The sequence below is a fragment of the Aotus nancymaae genome, unplaced genomic scaffold (assembly GCF_030222135.1).
Source record: "Aotus nancymaae isolate 86718 unplaced genomic scaffold, 86718_ANA_hifiasm-v0.15.2.pri h1tg000029l, whole genome shotgun sequence".
In the NCBI taxonomy this organism is placed as follows: Eukaryota; Metazoa; Chordata; class Mammalia; order Primates; family Aotidae; genus Aotus; species Aotus nancymaae.
The window spans coordinates 8,695,167-8,714,168 of record NW_026988442.1 but is presented as its reverse complement, the minus strand read 5'-3'; the positions used below and the strand labels follow the sequence as shown (position 1 = coordinate 8,714,168).

The following is a 19,002-nucleotide window of genomic DNA, read 5'->3' as shown; positions in this document are numbered from 1 at the left end:
TTTTCTTTTCACATCTGTAGTCTAATGCCCCTGGGGCAACCATTTTTTATCTATTGGCTTCTTACGGTAGACGACATCATCTGATCCCCTTACAGAGCACCTCCCCCTCAGACAGACATGCACCCACATGTTCTTTTCCCCATTTTCCCAGAAGAGTCAAATCACAATTTGGGGTTAGGGTAATATTTATTATTATTATGAGTTTACAAATATTCACAGCCGAAACACACAGTATTATGGTTTTTTTTTTTGTATATTATTTCTGCCCCCCTTTTTTTTCAGTCATTGTGTTTTTTATATACCTACCACTGATTTTCCTCTCAAAACTCTTTACCAGAAGTGTATCTCTTCTCTCAGTATCTTTAGATACATGAGGTTTAATTTTTTTATCTTGAGATCCTTCTAGAACCTTCTTTCTTCAGTTGCACTGTGGATTGGTTGCTCTGTATCCTCTGGCAGAGTTAGTCTAAGACTTACCTTTACCAGTACCCTGGGAATTCTATTAGCCTCTCTGCTGTGTTGGATCTCATTTATTTTCCTCTGTTTGCTCTCTCATTTTTGTTTAGAATTTGCTTTTTTTTTTGGCCGAGGACTTTGATTCTATTGTTTAGAATTTTCTAGTGACTTTCTGAAAAGGGCTATATGGAAGGTAAATTTTGAATTCTAGCCTGAACAAGTCATCCAACCTTTCTGGGGTTGATGACACCCACCTCAGAGCATAATAGGAAGGAATAAATGCCATATGAAGCACTTAACTCACTGTCAGGCCCATAATGTAGGTGTTCTGTGAGCAGTCATGATTTCCAATTCTCGACTGTAATGTCCTTGGGAAACATCATTTGTGTTCTGTTTATATTTTGACGACCTTCCCCCCAGCCTCATTCTAGTGAAGTGCCTGGCACATACCTGGTGAAACATTGGGAAATGCTCAGTTAGTAGCTGGGATGGATACATTGGTTTGATATTTAGCTGGGGACATTTGGGCACAAGCTTCCAAAAGTCAGGAATGGATGTTCCCAGCCTCACATGATCTTTCTTCTTGGTGTGTGTTCTCTTCATTTTTGCTGTTGGCTACTTTAGGACCAAAAGAAGAAACGGTGAATGATTTCTGGAGGATGATCTGGGAACAAAACACAGCCACCATCGTCATGGTTACCAACCTGAAGGAGAGAAAGGAGGTAAGTGGAGAAATTTGTTGTGAACAGCAGAGGGATCATTCTGCATACAAGCTCTGAGTTTAAGCCTGGCTGTCTACCCATTATGGGTGCTATGCCAGAAGTTCATCCAGAACGACACAGGCTGAAGTCTACCAGACTTTGCTATGGCCTGGAAGCCTCAGATGAACCTGAGGTGTATGCCCAGAGCACATTCCCTGTATTTGGTAGTCAAACAACTCACCCTGGTTCCAAAACAACCTGAAAGAAACTGACTTGGGTCATCAGCTAAACAAAAGCCACAGAGGGGCTTTTTTTCCCTGGCTTCTCTAGTCCCTCATTTCCCTGGTTTCCTGCCTTGCCTGCTGAGACGTTTGGTATATCCTGGAGTCAGCAGAGGGAGCTTTGTGAACTGAGACCCTATAAGCCAAAGGAAATTTGAGGCCTTGGCCTGATCCTGGCACAGCCTCCTGACTGGTCCTTTTTCTTTTGTGGCTACCAAGTGCATGCTTGGCCTAACCAGCCCCATCACTGGGCCACAGCCAGAGCCAATCCTGGGTCCTGGGATCAAGCTCCAGGGGATTACCTATTTGTTACAGTCTTCTTAAGGATGGCCCTTGAGTCACCTTGATCCGATGGTATTGGGTGTCGTGATCAACAGCTCCATAATGGTGCGGGAAGACAGTTACTAGGGCTAGGCTTTAGTTTAGTTTCCTCCAACCAAACCTCTGACTCTCGGAAGCTCTCCGAAGCCCAGACAACAGAGAAAGCCCTAGGCCTCTCATGGCAGGTTTACAGTCTACATCAGTCTACCCTGGTGGCCCCTCATAGGAGGCTGCTGGTTCGAGGGGTTCAAGCAGACTTTCTCCTAGAGCATGACCTGAGATGTTTGGAAGTGCAGATTTTGTAAAATCTGAAGGTAAAATGGCTTCATATTTGCCTGAACCAAGGGAGTGTCAGTGGGAACGATTGTATGAGTATGTTCATGATTATGTAGTATGAGCTTAGGGCTATGTGTAAATTAAGAGATTGTGCTCAACAGGATGGAAAAGACGGGTGCGGTGGCTTACTCCTGTAATCCCAGTACTTTGGGAGGCCGAGGTGGGTGGATCATAAGGTCAGGAGTTCAAGACCAGCCTGGCTAAGATGGTGAAACCCCTTCTCTACTAAAAATACAAAAAAAATAAATGACTTAGCCGGGTTTGGTGACAGGCACCTGTAATCCTAGCTACTCGGGAGGCTGCGTTAGAATTGCCTGAACCCCAGGGAAGGAGGTTGCAGTGAGCTGAGATCGTGCCTTTGCACTCCAGCCTGGGCAACGGAGTGAGACTCCGTCTCAAAAAAAAAAAAAAAAAAAGTAAATGTGTAGCTGACTGAGGCCCTTTGGCCTTCTGGAGGACTTTAATCTTGCCTTTATGGGTTCTCCCTTCCAGGCCCCTTGCATCTGCCAGGGGCAGGAAGTCTAAGGTCAGAGAATGCATGGCTTTTTCTTTCCAGTGCAAGTGCGCCCAATACTGGCCAGACCAAGGCTGCTGGACCTATGGGAATATTCGGGTATCTGTAGAGGATGTGACAGTCCTGGTGGACTACACAGTACGGAAGTTCTGCATCCAGCAGGTACTGTCTTCTCTGTCCTTTCTCAGTTCTCATGTAGGATCTGCTGACTACTAAGAGAGGGAACAGGCTGGGTCATCCCCACTTACTCAGGGTGGTCAGGAATTGCTGAGTATGCATTGTGTTTGAATTCTGAAACCAGAGATCTGGGCTCCGGGGAACTTCTCTATCAAAAGTAAAGGAGCAGCATTTTCCCAACTGGCGAAAAATTACTGCTGAGATGGAGTCTGATCATTTAGAAATGACCAAGCACTATGGAAAGGGAGCATGAGGAGGCAGTACAGACTCCTAGGTGCTTGGCTCACCTTTCTCCTTTCCTACTCCGAAAACTCCTAACATCAAGGATGTGATGGGCCTGCCCCTGGCCCTCCAGGCGACCCTGGAGACCTGAGCAAAGGTCACCTTCAGCCAAGGGGCAGGGCAGTACTGCGAAGAGAGGACTTAGTTGGGAGCACTGAATTTTAGTTCTGACCCTGCCATTGACTAGTTCTGGGACCTTGTCTCTGTGGTTAACTAACTCCCCTGGGTACACTCACTTTTCCATTGTCACTGGCAACCACAGCTGTCACCTTCCCTCCCCTAGTACTGCCCACCCTTGGGTATCAAGGCCAACACACAGGATCGTCTCATTTCACAGGTGGGCGACGTGACCAACAGAAAGCCACAGCGCCTCATCACTCAGTTCCACTTTACCAGCTGGCCAGACTTTGGGGTGCCTTTTACCCCGATCGGCATGCTCAAGTTCCTCAAGAAGGTGAAGGCCTGTAACCCTCAGTATGCAGGGGCCATCGTGGTCCACTGCAGGTCAGTGTGACCTGACCCTTGCCACCCCACCCCCTTTTGCCCCCATGGCCAGAGCAGGGGAACAGCACAAGGGCCCTGGCTGAGGAGGCTGGCATAGAGTAGATGACCTACTGGGGCACCAGAGCAGCAGCCAGAGACTCCCAGTTTCTAGTGCAGGGTGGAGAATATGACTCGAAGGAGGGTAGGGCAGTCTTCCAAGATTGGGATTGGGGAAACTGTGCTGTGAAGCCAAAAGGCTGGGTCAAGTGCTTGCCATGTACATTTGCAGCCTTTGGACCCTTCTAAGTATCAGAGTGCTTGATCCTCATAGCTGGAGGTCAGGATTCAGGACATACTGGAGTTGTTGGCTCCAGGAGAGTCCCAGCTCTACCCCATTCAGAATTAGGATTTACAGCCTGAAGGAAGAGCCCTAGCCTGTGCTGCCTCTCCCTGTCTGCTCCCACAAGGCAGGCCGGCCATCCCTATAACCCCCCGCTCTCTGGCTACAGTGCAGGTGTAGGGCGTACAGGTACCTTTGTCGTCATTGATGCCATGCTGGACATGATGCATACAGAGCGGAAGGTGGACGTGTATGGCTTTGTGAGCCGGATCCGGGCACAGCGCTGCCAGATGGTGCAAACAGATGTGAGTGATCTGTGGGTCAGTTGAGGGTGGGGGATTCCAGGACTAAAACATCAGCCCACATTGAGGATTCACTCAGTCTCCCAGGTTATCGTAAATGATTATCATACATTGTGATGAAGGGCTCCTATAAATAATGTTTTCAAAGAAATTGAGCACAGAGGAGGTTGTGGCTTTGTGCCTGAGAGAGTCAGGAAGTTCACTGGGCTCAAGGATTAGGGAACAGGCAGCTGAAGGAGCCAGTGCCCAGAGACATGATGCAGCTCGCCCACATCTGGGAGCAGCAGTGAGATTGGCTCTGCAGTTGGGGCATAGCACCAAGAGGGAGGCAGGGACCAGACTATCACAGGCTTTGTGTGTCTCCAGTTTCTGACAGCCCTTTCAGACTATCAAATCTGCACTCTCAGAATGAGCAGGAATTGAGTTTGTCCTTCTCTCCAGTCTTCCACCACCCCTAACGTAGACCTGGACCCTTCTTCCCAAGTTATGTACCCCCACAGGGACTCCTGCGTTTCAAGTCCTGCTTCACTGTATTGGGATAATAAGAGGGAATCCTTTTATTCCTCTAGGATCAAAGGAGAAAAGGACTAGAGTGAAGTGGGGCTGGAGCGGGTGAAGTGGGGCTGGAGCGGGTGATCTGGCATGAGGTCTATGTTGTATGTAACTGAGAACTTGGGTGTCAATCGTGTTTCAGATGCAGTACGTCTTCATATACCAAGCCCTTCTGGAGCATTATCTCTATGGAGATACAGAACTGGAAGTGACCTCTCTAGAAACCCACCTGCAGAAAATTTACAACAAAATCCCAGGGACCAGCAACAATGGATTAGAGGAGGAGTTTAAGGTGAACTGGGAGCTAGATAATCTCCTTCAGATTGAAGGATCTTTGTAATCTGGGGAACATGGGACACTTGACTGTGCATTTACCAACAGTGAATCCCCTTGTGAGGCATGCCAGTGGTTAAAGAGGTGGCACTTTCCTCATACTTTAGTAATTCTTAACCCATCCTGCACGTTGGAATCACTTAGGTTGTGTTTAAGTGGGGAGAAGCAAGCAACACTATTTTTTTTAAGGCCCCCAGACCTCCCAGGTGATTATGATATATAGTAAGAGCAGTTTTTTCTGTAAAGGCCAGATAATAAATATTTTAGGCTTTGCAGGCCACATGGTTTCTGTCCAGCTACTTAGTGCTGCCTTTGTAACACAAAGGCAGCCATAACCAATAGGTAAACAAATGAGTGTGGCTGTTTTATAAAACTTTATTTGTAGGCAGCAGGCCAGATTTGGCCTTTGGACCTTAGATTGCTGATAGTTCCTATATGCCACTAAACAGTGGTTCTCAACACACCTAAGGCATATGTCACGCTGTCATTGGTAAAAGTGCTCTCCCAGAAGCAAGAGATCCTGGTTGGGGTGGGGAGGTCCACTTTCCTTAGAGAACTTCTTCTCAAATATAGCATGTACACAGATTTCCTTGGGATTCTGTCAAGATGTGGGTTCTGCCAGGCACGGTGGCTCACACATGTAATCCCGGCACTTTGGGAGGTCGAGGTGGGCAGATCACCTGAGGTCAGGAGTTCAAAACCAGCCTGGCCAACCTGGTGAAACCCCATCTCTACTAAAAATAGAAAAGGTGGTACATGCCTGTAGTCCCAGCTACTTGTGAGGGTGTAGCAAGAGAATCACTTGAACCCAAGAGGCAGGGTTGCAGTGAGCTGAGATCGTGCCACTGCACTCCAGCCTGGGTGACAGAGCAGGACTCCATCTCAAAAAAAAAAGATGTGGGTTCTGATTCAGCAAGTACAAGTTAGAGCTTGAGATTCTGCATTTCTTTTTTTCTTTTTTTTTTGAGATGGAGTTTCACTCTTGTTGCTCAGGCTGGAGTACAGTGGCACAATCTTGGCTCACTGAAACATCTGCCTCCCGTGTTCAAATGATTCTTCTGTCTCAGCCTCCTGAGTAGCTGGGACTACAGGCACGTGCCCCCATGCCTGGCTACTTTTTAGTAGAGACAGAGTTTCGGCATGTTGGCCAGGCAGGTCTCAAACTACTGACCTCAATTGATCCGCCCACCTCGGCCTCCCAAAGTGCTGGGATTACAGGCATGAGCCACCATGCCTGGCCTGAGATTCTGCATTTCTAATAAGATGAGGCCAACACTGCCGGTGTATGGGCTACACTTTGAGTAGCAAGTGTCAAGAAGGAGCCTCAGAATCAGGGTAAGAAGGATGCAATTCTGAATAAGTTTTTTTGAAGAGTCTAAGGCAGCTTCTGGGAGTGGAACTGCAGAGTGTACACATTCCCTCCTATGATGTTGGGAGAGCCCTTGCTCTAGGATCACAAAATTTCAGGCCAGGAGAATCTCAGGAGAGTCTACAGGAGCCTGGAAGAGTGTTTCCCAAACAGTCTCTTGGCTTCAGTGTTCCAACAAGAACATATGGGAATGGAGACCAGGGCCCTGGTGAGAAGAGCGGTATGCAGCCAGAGTGGCCTGGAGGTGCAGGCTGAGTGACAGGCATAATCTTGTCAAGTTCAGTTACTGGGATCAGTAATGTTTCCCCTCCCCTTCCCAATTCAGAAGTTAACATCGATCAAAATCCAGAATGACAAGATGCGGACTGGAAACCTTCCAGCCAACATGAAGAAAAACCGAGTTTTACAGATCATTCCATGTAAGAGCCCTCCCTCCACCCCAAAACCTTATTGCCACATCCCCCTATTCCCTCCACCCCTTCTACTTCTCAGGTACTAGTTAATGATTGGCTTGTAGACAAGAATCAGGGCATTGCCTCTTGTTGCACCCAGTTAACAACATGGCATTGCCTCTTGTTGTTAGTGGCTTCTGGAAATAAACGAACGTACAGGCCAAAGGCTTTTCCCTAATGGGCTAGGAACAGACATGTCCTTGCCCAGCTGAGATTCTAATCTGCTCAGGGCCTGAGGTGGGAGCAATGCAAGGAGAGGGAGAAAACAAATGATACTGGCTAGCCATGAGTCGCTGTCCTTCTTACAGATGAATTTAACAGAGTGATCATTCCAGTTAAGCGGGGCGAAGAGAATACAGACTATGTGAATGCATCCTTCATTGATGTAAGTGGTGGGTGTGACCCTGAGCCCCCAACACCCCATGGAGATTCAGCTGGGACTTGCAATGCCTCCCTCCCATACCTGCTGGGGAGGATCATGTTTGAATCAATTAACAAATAGTGAATTAATACCCACCCAGCCACTCACCCTCTACACTGTCCAGCTCCTTAGAGCAGAAGGTTAGGGGAAACAGATGGCATGCACCAGTATAATACCTGGAGGAAAAAGTTCACAGTGCAGACCATAGCCAAGAGGAACCTGGCTCCCTTCTGTTCTTTCCCATTCCTGCTCTCTTCATCCACTTCCCTATCTCTTATAGAAAGTGACCAGCGTATCAGACAGGGTTTAGTCCTTGACCAAAGGGCAGCTCTGTATGGGCTGGGTTTGCCTCTAAGCAGTCCCCATTCCTTCCTAGTGGCCTGTCTTCTCCACTAGTCCCTCTCTGATTAAACCATCTCACCCTTGCAATTAACCTGGCCTGTGCAGGGCTACCGGCAGAAGGACTCCTATATCGCCAGCCAGGGCCCTCTTCTCCACACAATTGAGGACTTCTGGCGAATGATCTGGGAGTGGAAATCCTGCTCTATCGTGATGCTAACAGAACTGGAGGAGAGAGGCCAGGTGAGCTCAAAAGGTCCTGGGCAGTGAGAGGCAGAGACAGCATGAAAAGGTGTGTGTGTAAATTGGGAGGTTGGGGAGGCAAAGACCTTGTCTTTGACTTACATGATCCAAAGAGTACATTTGCACAGTATAACTACGTACTTAAATGTGTGTAAGTACATACGCGTTTCCAGGCTTGCCCAGCCAGTTGGTGTCTAAGCAGTCATTAGCTTCTCTCAGGACTAGAAAAGCTGTATGATCTGAGCCTCCATGTTATACCTAGATAGCTCACACCCCTTCACTTTCTCCTGAATATAGTCCCTCCTAGCCTAGCCTTTGTGCAGCGCCCCAGGCAGGGCAGCTAGGTCAAGGTTCTGAGGTGGACCCAGTACGAGTGGCCCTAAGAAGGGATTGCCTCTTTGCTGACTACACAAAATAAAGCAGTAGAATTTGAGAAAAAAAAACAAGAAACTTAAGTTTAATATTCAGTAATAAGGAAATCTTTTAAAGAAAAAAGCCCTCAGGTCAATTAAAAAGCAGAGTTGACTGGAAACTCATACTAAAAAGGGACCCTAGCAGCCCCCTAGGTCAGCTTCCCCTCAGTATAGAAAACCTCCTAACATTGTTCCTGAGTCAGAATCACACAGCCTCTACTAAGCACATTCAATCTCAGGGATATCTCCCTTACCCCCCACATTATGGGGGACCTAGTCTGTGTTCTGACAGTGCTTATTCTTTTCAAAATTATTTCTGTTGAAGGTTGCACATTACAGCAAATGTTCATTATGCCTGGAGTGTCACTTAGCAGGGATCAGAATCTAGAGAATAGGCCCGGAGAGAAGCTAGCAAAGCCTGGTGAGAAAGTTCCTTCTAAGCCACAGTGAAGAGTTTTGACTTCATAAAGCAATTGAAGAGCCCTTGACAACATCTGATTTGTGGTGTTTTTTTTAATCCCTCTGGCAGCAGTGAGGAGGACGCATGAGAAATGGGGAAACTGTGGCAGTAATGCTGGTGGCCTGGACTTGGGTGGTGAGAGGGGGCGGTCCCAGAGAGCGTGAGGTGGGGTGGAATTAAGGGTGACACCCACTCATGACTCATTGAATTTATAGTCAAACATTTAAACACAAAGTATGTTTTACATTAGTTGTCCTAAGTCACTAGTTGTTCCCTACTCTGTACTTGTGTTGATACAAAGTTTTATATATATTTATTCACCCTGATGTTTCATTATATCAGGATTTTTTTTTTTTTTTTTGAGACAGGGTCTCACTTTGTCACCCAGGCTGGAGCACGGTAGCGCAATTGTGGCTCACTGCAGCCTCAACCTCCCAGGTTCTAGCGATCCTCCCACATAGCCCTCCAAAAGTAGCTAGGACTAAAGGCACGTGCCACCACACCTGGCTAGTTTTTGTATTTTTTTGTAGAGTCAGGGCTTCACCATGTTGCCCAGGCTGGTCTTGATCTCCTGGGCTCAAGTGATCCATCCACCTGGTTGACCCAAAGTGCTAGGATTACAAGTTTTTAAATTAACTTTTCTTCCCAGACTTGTATCATGTACTTAATCAAAAGACATACTCTGAAGGTTATCTTTTTTTTTTGAGATGGTGTCTCACTCTGTCGCCCAGGCTGGAGTACAATGGCTCAATATGGGCTCACTGCAACCTCCACCTCCCAGGTTCCAACAATTCTCCCGCCACAGCCTCCCTAGTAGCTGGGATTACAGGTACCCACCATCATGCCTGGCTAATTTTTATATTTTTGTAGAGACAGGGTTTCACCATGTTGGCCAGGCTAGTCTCAAACTCCTGACCTCAGGTTATCTGCCCACCTTGACCTCCCAAAGTGCTGGGATTATAGGCATGAACCACTGCGCCTGGCCTCTTCATCATCATTAATAACAATACTGAAAAAAAATTTTTTTTAAATAACAATACTGGGCCGGGCGCGGTGGCTCAAGCCTGTAATCCCAGCACTTTGGGAGGCCGAGGCGGGTGGATCACGAGGTCAAGAGATCGAGACCATCCTGGTCAACAAGGTGAAACCCCGTCTCTACTAATACAAAAAATTAGCTGGGCACGGTGGCGCGTGCCTGTAATCCCAGCTACTCAGGAGGCTGAGGCAGGAGAATTGCCTGAACCCAGGAGGCGGAGGTTGCGGTGAGCCGAGATCGCGCCATTGCACTCCAGCCTGGGTATCAAGAGCGAAACTCCGCCTCAAAAAAAAAAAAAAAAAAAAAACAATACTGATGAGGTAGGTGGTTTGGTTAAGGTGCTTGGCTTTGCACTCAAGGAAGCACACACCTGAGTAACAAAGGCCAGTTGGGAAATAAACCACCCTGTTCTAAGGAGCTAGGTGCCTGCTGCCAGCCCTCTCTGATCAGTCATGGTGGAACATGTAGATCAGACCAGGGCCCTACATGTGGTTCCTCCTGCACCCCCACCCTCCAGATCTGTGATGGGCAAGACCAAAGAGCAGGCCAAAGAGCTGGAACAGCAAGCGCAAGGACTGTCTCGGCCCACTGCCCTTTGATAAAATGGGGCCCAGTGAACACTTCTGCCTCTGTCCAGTCAGATGCAGGCCCTTCCATCCTTGAAAAGGACCTAGTAAGAGTAAAGGGCCGGGGGACAGGAAGCATTTCATGTATGTAGCAGTGGGGAGGAGAGTCATGTGCACACAAATTCTCCTGCCTATTGAGTGAGGTCTATTCTCCTCTTCCTTCCACTGTACCTTATGCTCTGTCTTCCTAGGGCCAGTGAAGCAGACAGTAGTGCTTGCCCTCAGAAGCTTCTGAGTGGATCAGAACAGGATATTAGTGATGTTCTTTATAAGGCCTCACTGGCACCCAAGTTCAATTTCTGTTTCATTCATGTTGTCAAGTATAGCTCCTAGAGATAGTAACACAATAAGCCTAAGTGATACAGTGAAAGGTGGTTACATTTATACAGTGACACTACCATCTTCACCTACAGTATTAAGTTCCCAGAGAAAAAAATCTGATCTCAAAATATAAAGTACCTATATAAATTAAAATCACAAATGAATTAAAATTTAAAATTATCTCCTTCTGCTCGATTTTTTGTTTTTTTTTTTGTTTGTTTGTTTTTTAGATTTGAGATGGTGTCTTGCTCTGTTGCCCAGATTGGAGTGCAGTGGCACAATCTCAGCTCACTGCAACCTCTGACTCCAGGGTTTAAGCGATTCTCCCACCTCAACCTCCCAAGTAGCTGGGATTACAGGCATGTGCTACCATGCCCAGCTAATTTTCATATTTTTAGTAGAGACGGCGTTTCATTATGTTGGCCAGGCTGGTCTCGAACTCCTGGCCTCAAGTTATCTGCATGCCTTGGCCTCCCAAAGTTCTAGGATTACAAGCATTAGCCATTGCACCTGACCTCCTTCTGCTCTATTGTAACCAAAAGGGTCCACCCAGATGCTTGGTAAGGCCTGGATTCCCTCAGCAGCTGCAGCTTAGACCATCATCAGCCTGGGCAGGCAGAGCAATGCCAGGAACTCCTATGCTGGGTCAGCCCAACCCTAGGCCTCATCCTGCTTCTCTAGTGAAACGTGATAGCATTAGTCTCCACAAAGCTATGTGTCCCCATCACCATTGTCAGCCTTAGACCACATGAGAGACTTCATGCTGTCTGGTGGAAAGAGAGTAAACAGTAAGAGAAAAGACAGAAAAGCTCCCTGTTTCACTTCTTTAGGATGCTGTTATCTAGAGGTCATAACCTGAACGCACAAATCTGAGATTAAAACTCCAGTCCCCAGCTTTATTCTACTGGTCTCGAACACCCATTCCCCATCTTCTGTCCCTCACCCACTGATGATTTTAACACCTGGCTTACTGTTCCTTTTGAGCCCCTGTTCCTGACTCTGGTTTTGGAGGCATCAGTCACCAAGTGGATGATCCATCTACCATTAGTCTTTCTATTTCTCAGCTTCCTCAGCCACCTGATCCTGTGGTCAAGTCACGATCTGCCCTGTACCAGCACCGTCTTTGGAATCTCAACAAGGCATCCGCCCTATTTACTGCCTCCTTCCTCCCACCTCAGTATTCTTTTACTCCAGTCATTTTTGTCTTCATCAAGTCCTTAGAGCCACTGATGCTTCTGCTTTCTCAACATGTTACCCCGAACATGTCCTCACCTTCCTCCTTAGTCTGTTTTTGTGTTTTGAGTTTTGTTTTTGAGCATTTGAGTTTCCTAATTTGAGTTTTTGTGGTATGTAATCATTATCTTTCCTTATTCCCTTATGCTTTCTTAATTTCATGGCAAGCTCTCTAGTAAAATCCAGTTATATGCCTCCATCTGATATAGCAAACATCACTGGGCAAAAACACAAAATAGTGTCAAAAGCTCTCACATTGAACTCATGACCACAAATCTCATAGGGGTAATTGGTGCCACCTAGCAACGCTCTTCCTTCTCTTCCTGAAACATCCAGCATCCCCTCTTGCCTGTCCCATCACACTCACACCTTAGCTTGTGACCTGGCCTTATTCTTCTCCAAGAAATCAGACAAGCCCACTGTCATTCTCCCACCCCCAAACAACCAGCCTCTTCAGATGTGTACCAAATCTTTCACCTTCTCTCTTGTTACAGTGGAAAAGGGTTTCTGCAACTCTCAGTCCAGCCATCCACTGTGCTTTTGGCCCCATTCCCTCCTGCCTGCTCAGAGATGTTGCTGGTATAACCATCTCTCCCACCTCCATCAGCATTTCCCCTCTAACCACTACTCTCATCAGCCTATACATGTTACATTTCCTATCTTTTAAAAACAAAAAATCTGTTTATCCCACTTTCCCTTCCACCTACTATACTATTTCTCTGCACCCCTTCCCAGCAAAACTCCTTCAAAAAGTTGGCTTTTGGCCAGGCAAGGTGGTTCACGCCTGTAATCCCAGCATTTTTGGAGGCTGAGGTGGGCAGATCATGAGGTCAGAAGATCAAGACATCCTGGCCAACATGGTGAAACCTCATCTCAACTAAAAATACAAAAATTAGCTGGGCGTGGTGGCACATGCCTGTAATCCCAGCTACTTGGGAGGCCGAGGCAGGAGAATCACTTGAACCCAGGAGGCAGAGGTTGCAGTGAGCCAAGATCGTGCCACTGCACTCCAGCCTAGGCGACAGAGTGAGACTCTGTCTCAAAAAAAAAAAGAGTTGGATTTCTCCCCACAAGTTCTCTCTTTACCCTGTTCCTTCCAGTGTTAGCCCCACTAGGACTGCTTTAGTCAAGATCACCAGTGACTATCCTCTTGCCAAATCCAAAGGTCATTTCTCTTTTCTGATTTTTTTGTCCTTACAAGCAGCATTTGAAACAGTCAGTGCCTCCTTCCTCCTCAGAACACTTACTTCCACAGCATCACTCCACCCACTAACCTGGCAGCTCCTTTGTTATTTCTTTTGTGACCTCCTCCTCTAAAACATTGGAGTATCCTAATCTCAGGAACTAGTCCACTCCATTTTCTTTTGATACACCAACCCTTAAGGATCTCGGCCAGTCCTGTGGCTTTAAATATAATCCATATGCCAGGGATCTTCAGTCTACGTCTCCAGCCCAGTTACCTGACCCAATGTGGGCTTCTGATTTCCTCCTTCCCCCTACACTAGACCACCCTACTCTTACCCATCTCAGTAAATAATACCACCATGTCTAAAATCCAGGAGTTACCTTCCTTACTCCCCACTCCTCACCCTCCACATCCAGTCTGCCACTGAGTCCTGATAGAGGCTGAACCCCCACTCCCACCCCACTTCTCTCTAGCATAACTGCAGTCATTCGAACAAGCTCTCATCTCTCGATGCTTGCCCAGTGGACTGTGGGGCTGACTCATATGTGCAGCCTCGACTGCCTGGCAACTGGTCCTCCTGCTCTCATCCTCACCCACTTTTAGTTCTTCACATGGCAGCCCCTGGTCCTTTGAGAATATAAATCATTATCACTCCTTGTCTTAAAAATCCTCTCTGAGGCCAGGCACGGTGGCTCAGGCCTGTAATCCGAGCACTGGGAGGCCAAGGCAGGCAGATCACCTGAGGTCAGGAGTTCGAGACCAGCCTAACCAACGTGGAAAAACCCCATCTCTACTAAAAATGCAAAATTAGCCAGGTGTGGCTACTTGGGAGGATAAGGCAGGAGAATCATTTAAACCCAGGAGGCAGAGGTTGCTGTGAGCCGAGATCATGCCATTGCACTCCAGCCTGGGTAACAAGAGTGAAACTCCATCTCAAAAAGAAAAAAAAAAAATCCTCTTTGGGCCCGAGATCTTGAGAGAAAAATCTACCCATGTATATAAAATTTAGAGACGTTTGGTCAGGCACGGTGGCTCACACCTGTCATCTTACCACTTTGGGAGGCCAAGGCAGGTGGATCACCTGAGGTCAAGAATTTTAGACCAGCCTGGCCAACATGGCAAAATGCTGTCTCTACTAAAAGTACAAAATTAGCTGGGCATGGTGGCGCACACATGTAGTCCCAGCTACTTGGGAGGCTGAGGTGGGAGAATCACTTGAAACCTGGAGACTGAGGTTACAGTGAGCCGAGATCATGCCAGTGCACTCCAGCCTGGGTGACAAAGTGAGACTCACTCTCAAAAAAAAAATTTAGAGACTTTTGGTGTTGATATGTATTCCTCAGACTTGATATGTATTTCTCTCTTAGAGACAGAGATTGTGCTGTGTTCCTCCAGCACACAGACACTGTGGCTCTCACACCCATGTGGGACCTCATGGTTCTGATGGTTTTAAAGGCCTAGTCTTCATCCCAGCTGAGACTCTGTGTAAAACAGTGTTGAGAAAGAACTGTGGTAGCAAAAACCATTCCACCCACCAGTGCCATAAAAACCAATATAATGCCTGATTAAGGTGAGCCTTAATGAGAACTTTTTTTTTTTTTTTTTTTGGCTGAGCTGGTTGAAGAGAGGCCCAGAGCACTGATCCCTGAGGCATCCCCAGGGCCCCTGGAGAGCATGGGTGGAAAAGCACTAGTCCAGGGCATATCCTTGATTCACCACTTTAATAATCATGATTTTATTTGGACTGTGAGACTATTCACAATTTGTTTTTTTTTTTCCTTTAGTTGACAGTGGATTTTGCATCAAGATGTGCACAATTTCTTTTTCTACTTATTTTTTTCCCAAATATTTCAGTGACATTATAGTATACATATGGTTGAGAATTTTTCAATTGCCAGTAGTGAAGAATCTCAGATCTTACCCCAAAATGCTCTAAAGAACTGGGCAGCATTAACTGTGTGTTGTTATATTTACATACTTATGCCTTGGCTTGTTCTGCAGACATTGAACAAATTCATTTACCAGATACTGAGAGCCTACCATGTGCCAGGCAGTGTGCAAGGTGTAGGGAATACAGAGATGAAAAGAGACGCAACCACTTCCACAAGGAGCTATAGAGGGAAGTGAGCCAGGTGCAAGCAAAGACAGACATTAGACCATCTCCTGCTCACTAGCAAGGACAGAAAGGCGAGTGCTAGCAACTTGAAGTTACCATTGCAGATCAAAAAGATAAAGGTAAAAGGAAGAAAGGATCCAGTGGTCTGGGCGGTGGTGAAGCCCATGGCTGGCTGGGAATGTGATGGGTTCCGATTTTCTGAATTAGCAGTCTGGTGGATGTAAGCAGCATTAACTGAAAACACCCCATGGGAGAAAAAGAAAGGAATTGGAACATTTTCACTCCTCTTCTCTATCCAGCCACCAAGCGTTGGATACCCTGTGAGCCTGTAGTCAGAGTTCTTTACAGACCTTGTCAGTGTTTCAGATGGCCTCTGGTGAGGATTGGAAATTAATTGGATGATGTGATATAATGATCCTGCAAGTTTTTAATACCTTGGGCACAAAGTGTGTCGGCGTGGATCACGCTGCTTGTGGGCAGTGGTGCTTCTACACATGTGGTACTCTGAGCCCCTCACCTCTCCCACTTGTCCTTCCAGGAGAAGTGTGCCCAGTATTGGCCATCTGATGGACTGGTGTCCTATGGTGATATTACAGTGGAACTGAAGAAGGAGGAGGAATGTGAGAGCTACACTGTCCGAGACCTCCTGGTCACCAATACCAGGGTAAGATGGGTGGTGGGTACACTCTGCCCACAGGAAAAGCAGGGTTACCCCTGCCCCCCTGATCCGCTTTCTTCCAAAGGAGAATAAGAGCCGGCAGATCCGGCAGTTCCACTTCCACGGCTGGCCTGAAGTGGGCATCCCCAGTGATGGAAAGGGCATGATCAGTATCATCGCCGCCGTGCAGAAGCAGCAGCAGCAGTCAGGGAACCACCCCATCACCGTGCACTGCAGGTATGGCTCACCCTTGCCCTCACGGAGAGAGAGAAAGCCAGGAGGAGAAGACGGGTCAGACTGAGGAAAGCCAGACAAGAGCAGGTTATTGGTGAGCACATGGTAGTCAACACTGATGCCAAGACAGGATTGGATGCTGAGAGAGGACCGTGGAGCTTGAACTTGGCACAATAAGTGCTGGGGGACTAATGTTCAGATAGTGGGCAGGACAGCAGCAAGGGAGACTGGCAGTGGAGACCCCAGTTGTGCTATGTGAGATGAGGGCCCAGCCTCCTTAAGAAGCACAGGAAAAGAGAACAGGGCAATTATTTTAAAAACAGTGCACTATAGGTATGGCTTGTCCTGTCTGTTCATTGAGGAAAAATGAACAAGACTAAGAACAGAGGTTGGAAGAAAGGAGGAGGCAAGGGTGTCTCCCAGGTTTGAACCTGGGTTGGTGTGACCAGCAAAAGAAAGATAGTAAAGAGGCTTGTTTGGGGGGAAAAGTTGAATTTTGGTTGGGGCATGTTGCTAGAGATCGCATTTCAGAAAAAAAAATGCACTCCTTTACTTAGAATCCTAACAGCTTACAAGGCCCAACATGTTCTGAGGACTCTTTGGCCAGGGCCGGCAGAAGATAATATGCACCATGGGCTGGCTCTGGCCCCACCCCCACCACTCTCCTTTCTTCCTTCATGAGCTACATGGCCTTCAGCACCCTGGGCACACTTCTACCATGGGCCTGAAATGCCAGTTGCCCAGGCAGCCACAGGGCTTCGCCCAAGCCTTCCCTGAGTACCCTGCCTAGAACTCCCACTCCTCTTCCCTTCCCTTACCACACATCTTCTTGTCTGGAGACATTGCTAAGCCCTACAGTCCCTGCCTCAGAGTAGGCACTCAGTAAGTGTCTGGTGAGTGAATCAGCTGATGACATTGAACAAGGGGATGGTGTCAAGGGCAGAATCTGGATTTCTTGGAATTAGGAAGAAAGTCAGAGATATGAAAAAGAATCAGCAGATACACACCAGTGCAAGGAGTAGGGTTTGTCAGGGAAAGCCAGGACTGGAGCTAGTTCTAACCTGAGCAAACAGCAGGTTAGGACAACCCAGGCCAGTGTGTGCAGGTAGACAGCAATGGCTCTGTGCTGGTGGGGTATGAGTAAAGGTCATCTCCACGGTCCAACAGGCAAGTCCTTCTGTGGCACATGGGGCCAGGTTGGGGTTGAGGGAGGGGTCCACAGGGCAAAGGCGAGCACCGGCCGCCTGCCCCTACCTGTTTGTCTGCCACTCACCCCCTCACACAGAGGGCCATCGCAGGTGTGGTAAGTGTGTCTGGTCTGTTGCAGCGCTGGGGCAGGAAGGACGGGGACCTTCTGTGCGCTGAGCACCGTCCTGGAGCGTGTAAAAGCAGAGGGGATTTTGGATGTCTTCCAGACTGTCAAGAGCCTGAGGCTACAGAGGCCACACATGGTCCAGACACTGGTATGTTCCTCACATATTTGTCCCTGCCACCACACCATCTGCAGCCCTTCTCTGTCAGGGCCAGCTCAGGGAGGAGGCTCTTCAGAGCAGCCTACCCAGTAGTCAGAAGACTGTCTAAACACAGACCTGCCCTTCCCCTCCCGAGGTGCCCCAAATACACAGGAAGCACATTGGGAGGCAGGATGGCAGCAGTGGGTGCATAGCCCCTGTTGCCAGAGGATGGGACAGGTTAGAAGAGGGTGTCTGGGTGCCCCACAGGGCTCATCTGCACTTCTCTGTGGGTCTTCGGTAAGCAAGACCCAGGAGGAGTACCTGCCTTTGGGCTTGGGCTCCCTGTTAAGAGGTCTGACTTAACAAGCTGCACATCCACAGAGGTATTCCTGAATCCCATGGAGCTAGAAATGTTTGAGGGGGAAAGAAAAGTGAGTGTTAGGAGGTTTGGGAGACAAGGTTCTGAGAGCCAGGGTGCATGCTAGCCTGGCAACCATGGTAAGTGTGGCCATGCTCAGCTACACCGTCTCCCAGCCCAGCACACACATGTCTGACCTCTGTAGGGCCTGGGTCAGCTCTGGTCAGCTCTGCTTGTAGAAGGTCTGCTGCATTCAGCCCAGAAGGGAAATGCTGTCAGAACTCTGGCAGGCAGATCAGAGCTCAGGTGGAAGTTCAGAAACATTCAGTTCCTCTCAATTTTCCATCTGAAAAAAAAAAAAAAAAAAAAAAAAAAGAGTCTGTTAGGAATTTCAGGTACTGTGTGTTCTTCAGTAACCCTGGCTTTTTCCCGGCCTTTCACTCTCCAGGAACAGTATGAGTTCTGCTACAAGGTGGTGCAGGAATATATTGATGCATTCTCAGATTATGCCAACTTCAAGTAAGCGGCAACAAGGGCCCGTGGACCAGAAGGATTGCCTTTAATATTTTGTAATATTCTGTTTTGTTAATATACCCCAAATTGTGTATATATCTTATAACTGTTTTAGAAATTGGTACATAGGCTTCTATTACCTATTAGGTGGAGATTTTATATGTAAATGTGTTAGCACTGATAGTCCTTTTTCCAATGTTTTATTGGGGAATTAAATAGTGTGATGTTTGGATTGATATCGTGAAATCCTCAGCCGGGAAATTGGGCTGGATTGTTCTTTAGTTAATACATCTTTCCCTAAAGAAGATAAACAAAATCCATTCCAGTAGCTCAGCACCAACTAAGAAAAAAAAGCACAAAGTTCTCAGAGCTCTCAAGAAAAGTGGTTGTCCCCATGCCACCATGCACTGTAAATATCCCTCCCCTCTCTCCCTGGCCCCCTCCCCTGCCCCCACCACCTACATTGTGGGGAGTAATGGGACCAGAGCGGTA

General features: G+C 47.6%; 1 protein-coding gene across 5 annotated transcripts in view; it reads left to right on the top strand.

The window, feature by feature from the left end:
• Positions 1 to 18,746, top strand: part of PTPRA (protein tyrosine phosphatase receptor type A) — a 176,380-nt gene extending 157,634 nt beyond the window's left edge. For all 5 annotated transcript variants that reach the window (XM_012455335.3, XM_012455334.3, XM_064382278.1 and 2 more), the window contains 12 exons: positions 1,081 to 1,178; positions 2,652 to 2,771; positions 3,406 to 3,572; positions 4,061 to 4,196; positions 4,888 to 5,037; positions 6,773 to 6,866; positions 7,208 to 7,284; positions 7,768 to 7,902; positions 15,832 to 15,957; positions 16,037 to 16,188; positions 17,513 to 17,648; positions 18,446 to 18,746. In XM_012455335.3, the coding sequence (XP_012310758.1) occupies positions 1,081 to 1,178; positions 2,652 to 2,771; positions 3,406 to 3,572; positions 4,061 to 4,196; positions 4,888 to 5,037; positions 6,773 to 6,866; positions 7,208 to 7,284; positions 7,768 to 7,902; positions 15,832 to 15,957; positions 16,037 to 16,188; positions 17,513 to 17,648; positions 18,446 to 18,520 (1,466 nt within the window). In that variant the 3' untranslated portion in view covers positions 18,521 to 18,746. The remainder of the gene's footprint in view (positions 1 to 1,080; positions 1,179 to 2,651; positions 2,772 to 3,405; positions 3,573 to 4,060; positions 4,197 to 4,887; positions 5,038 to 6,772; positions 6,867 to 7,207; positions 7,285 to 7,767; positions 7,903 to 15,831; positions 15,958 to 16,036; positions 16,189 to 17,512; positions 17,649 to 18,445) is intronic.
• Positions 18,747 to 19,002: the final 256 nt, after the last annotated feature.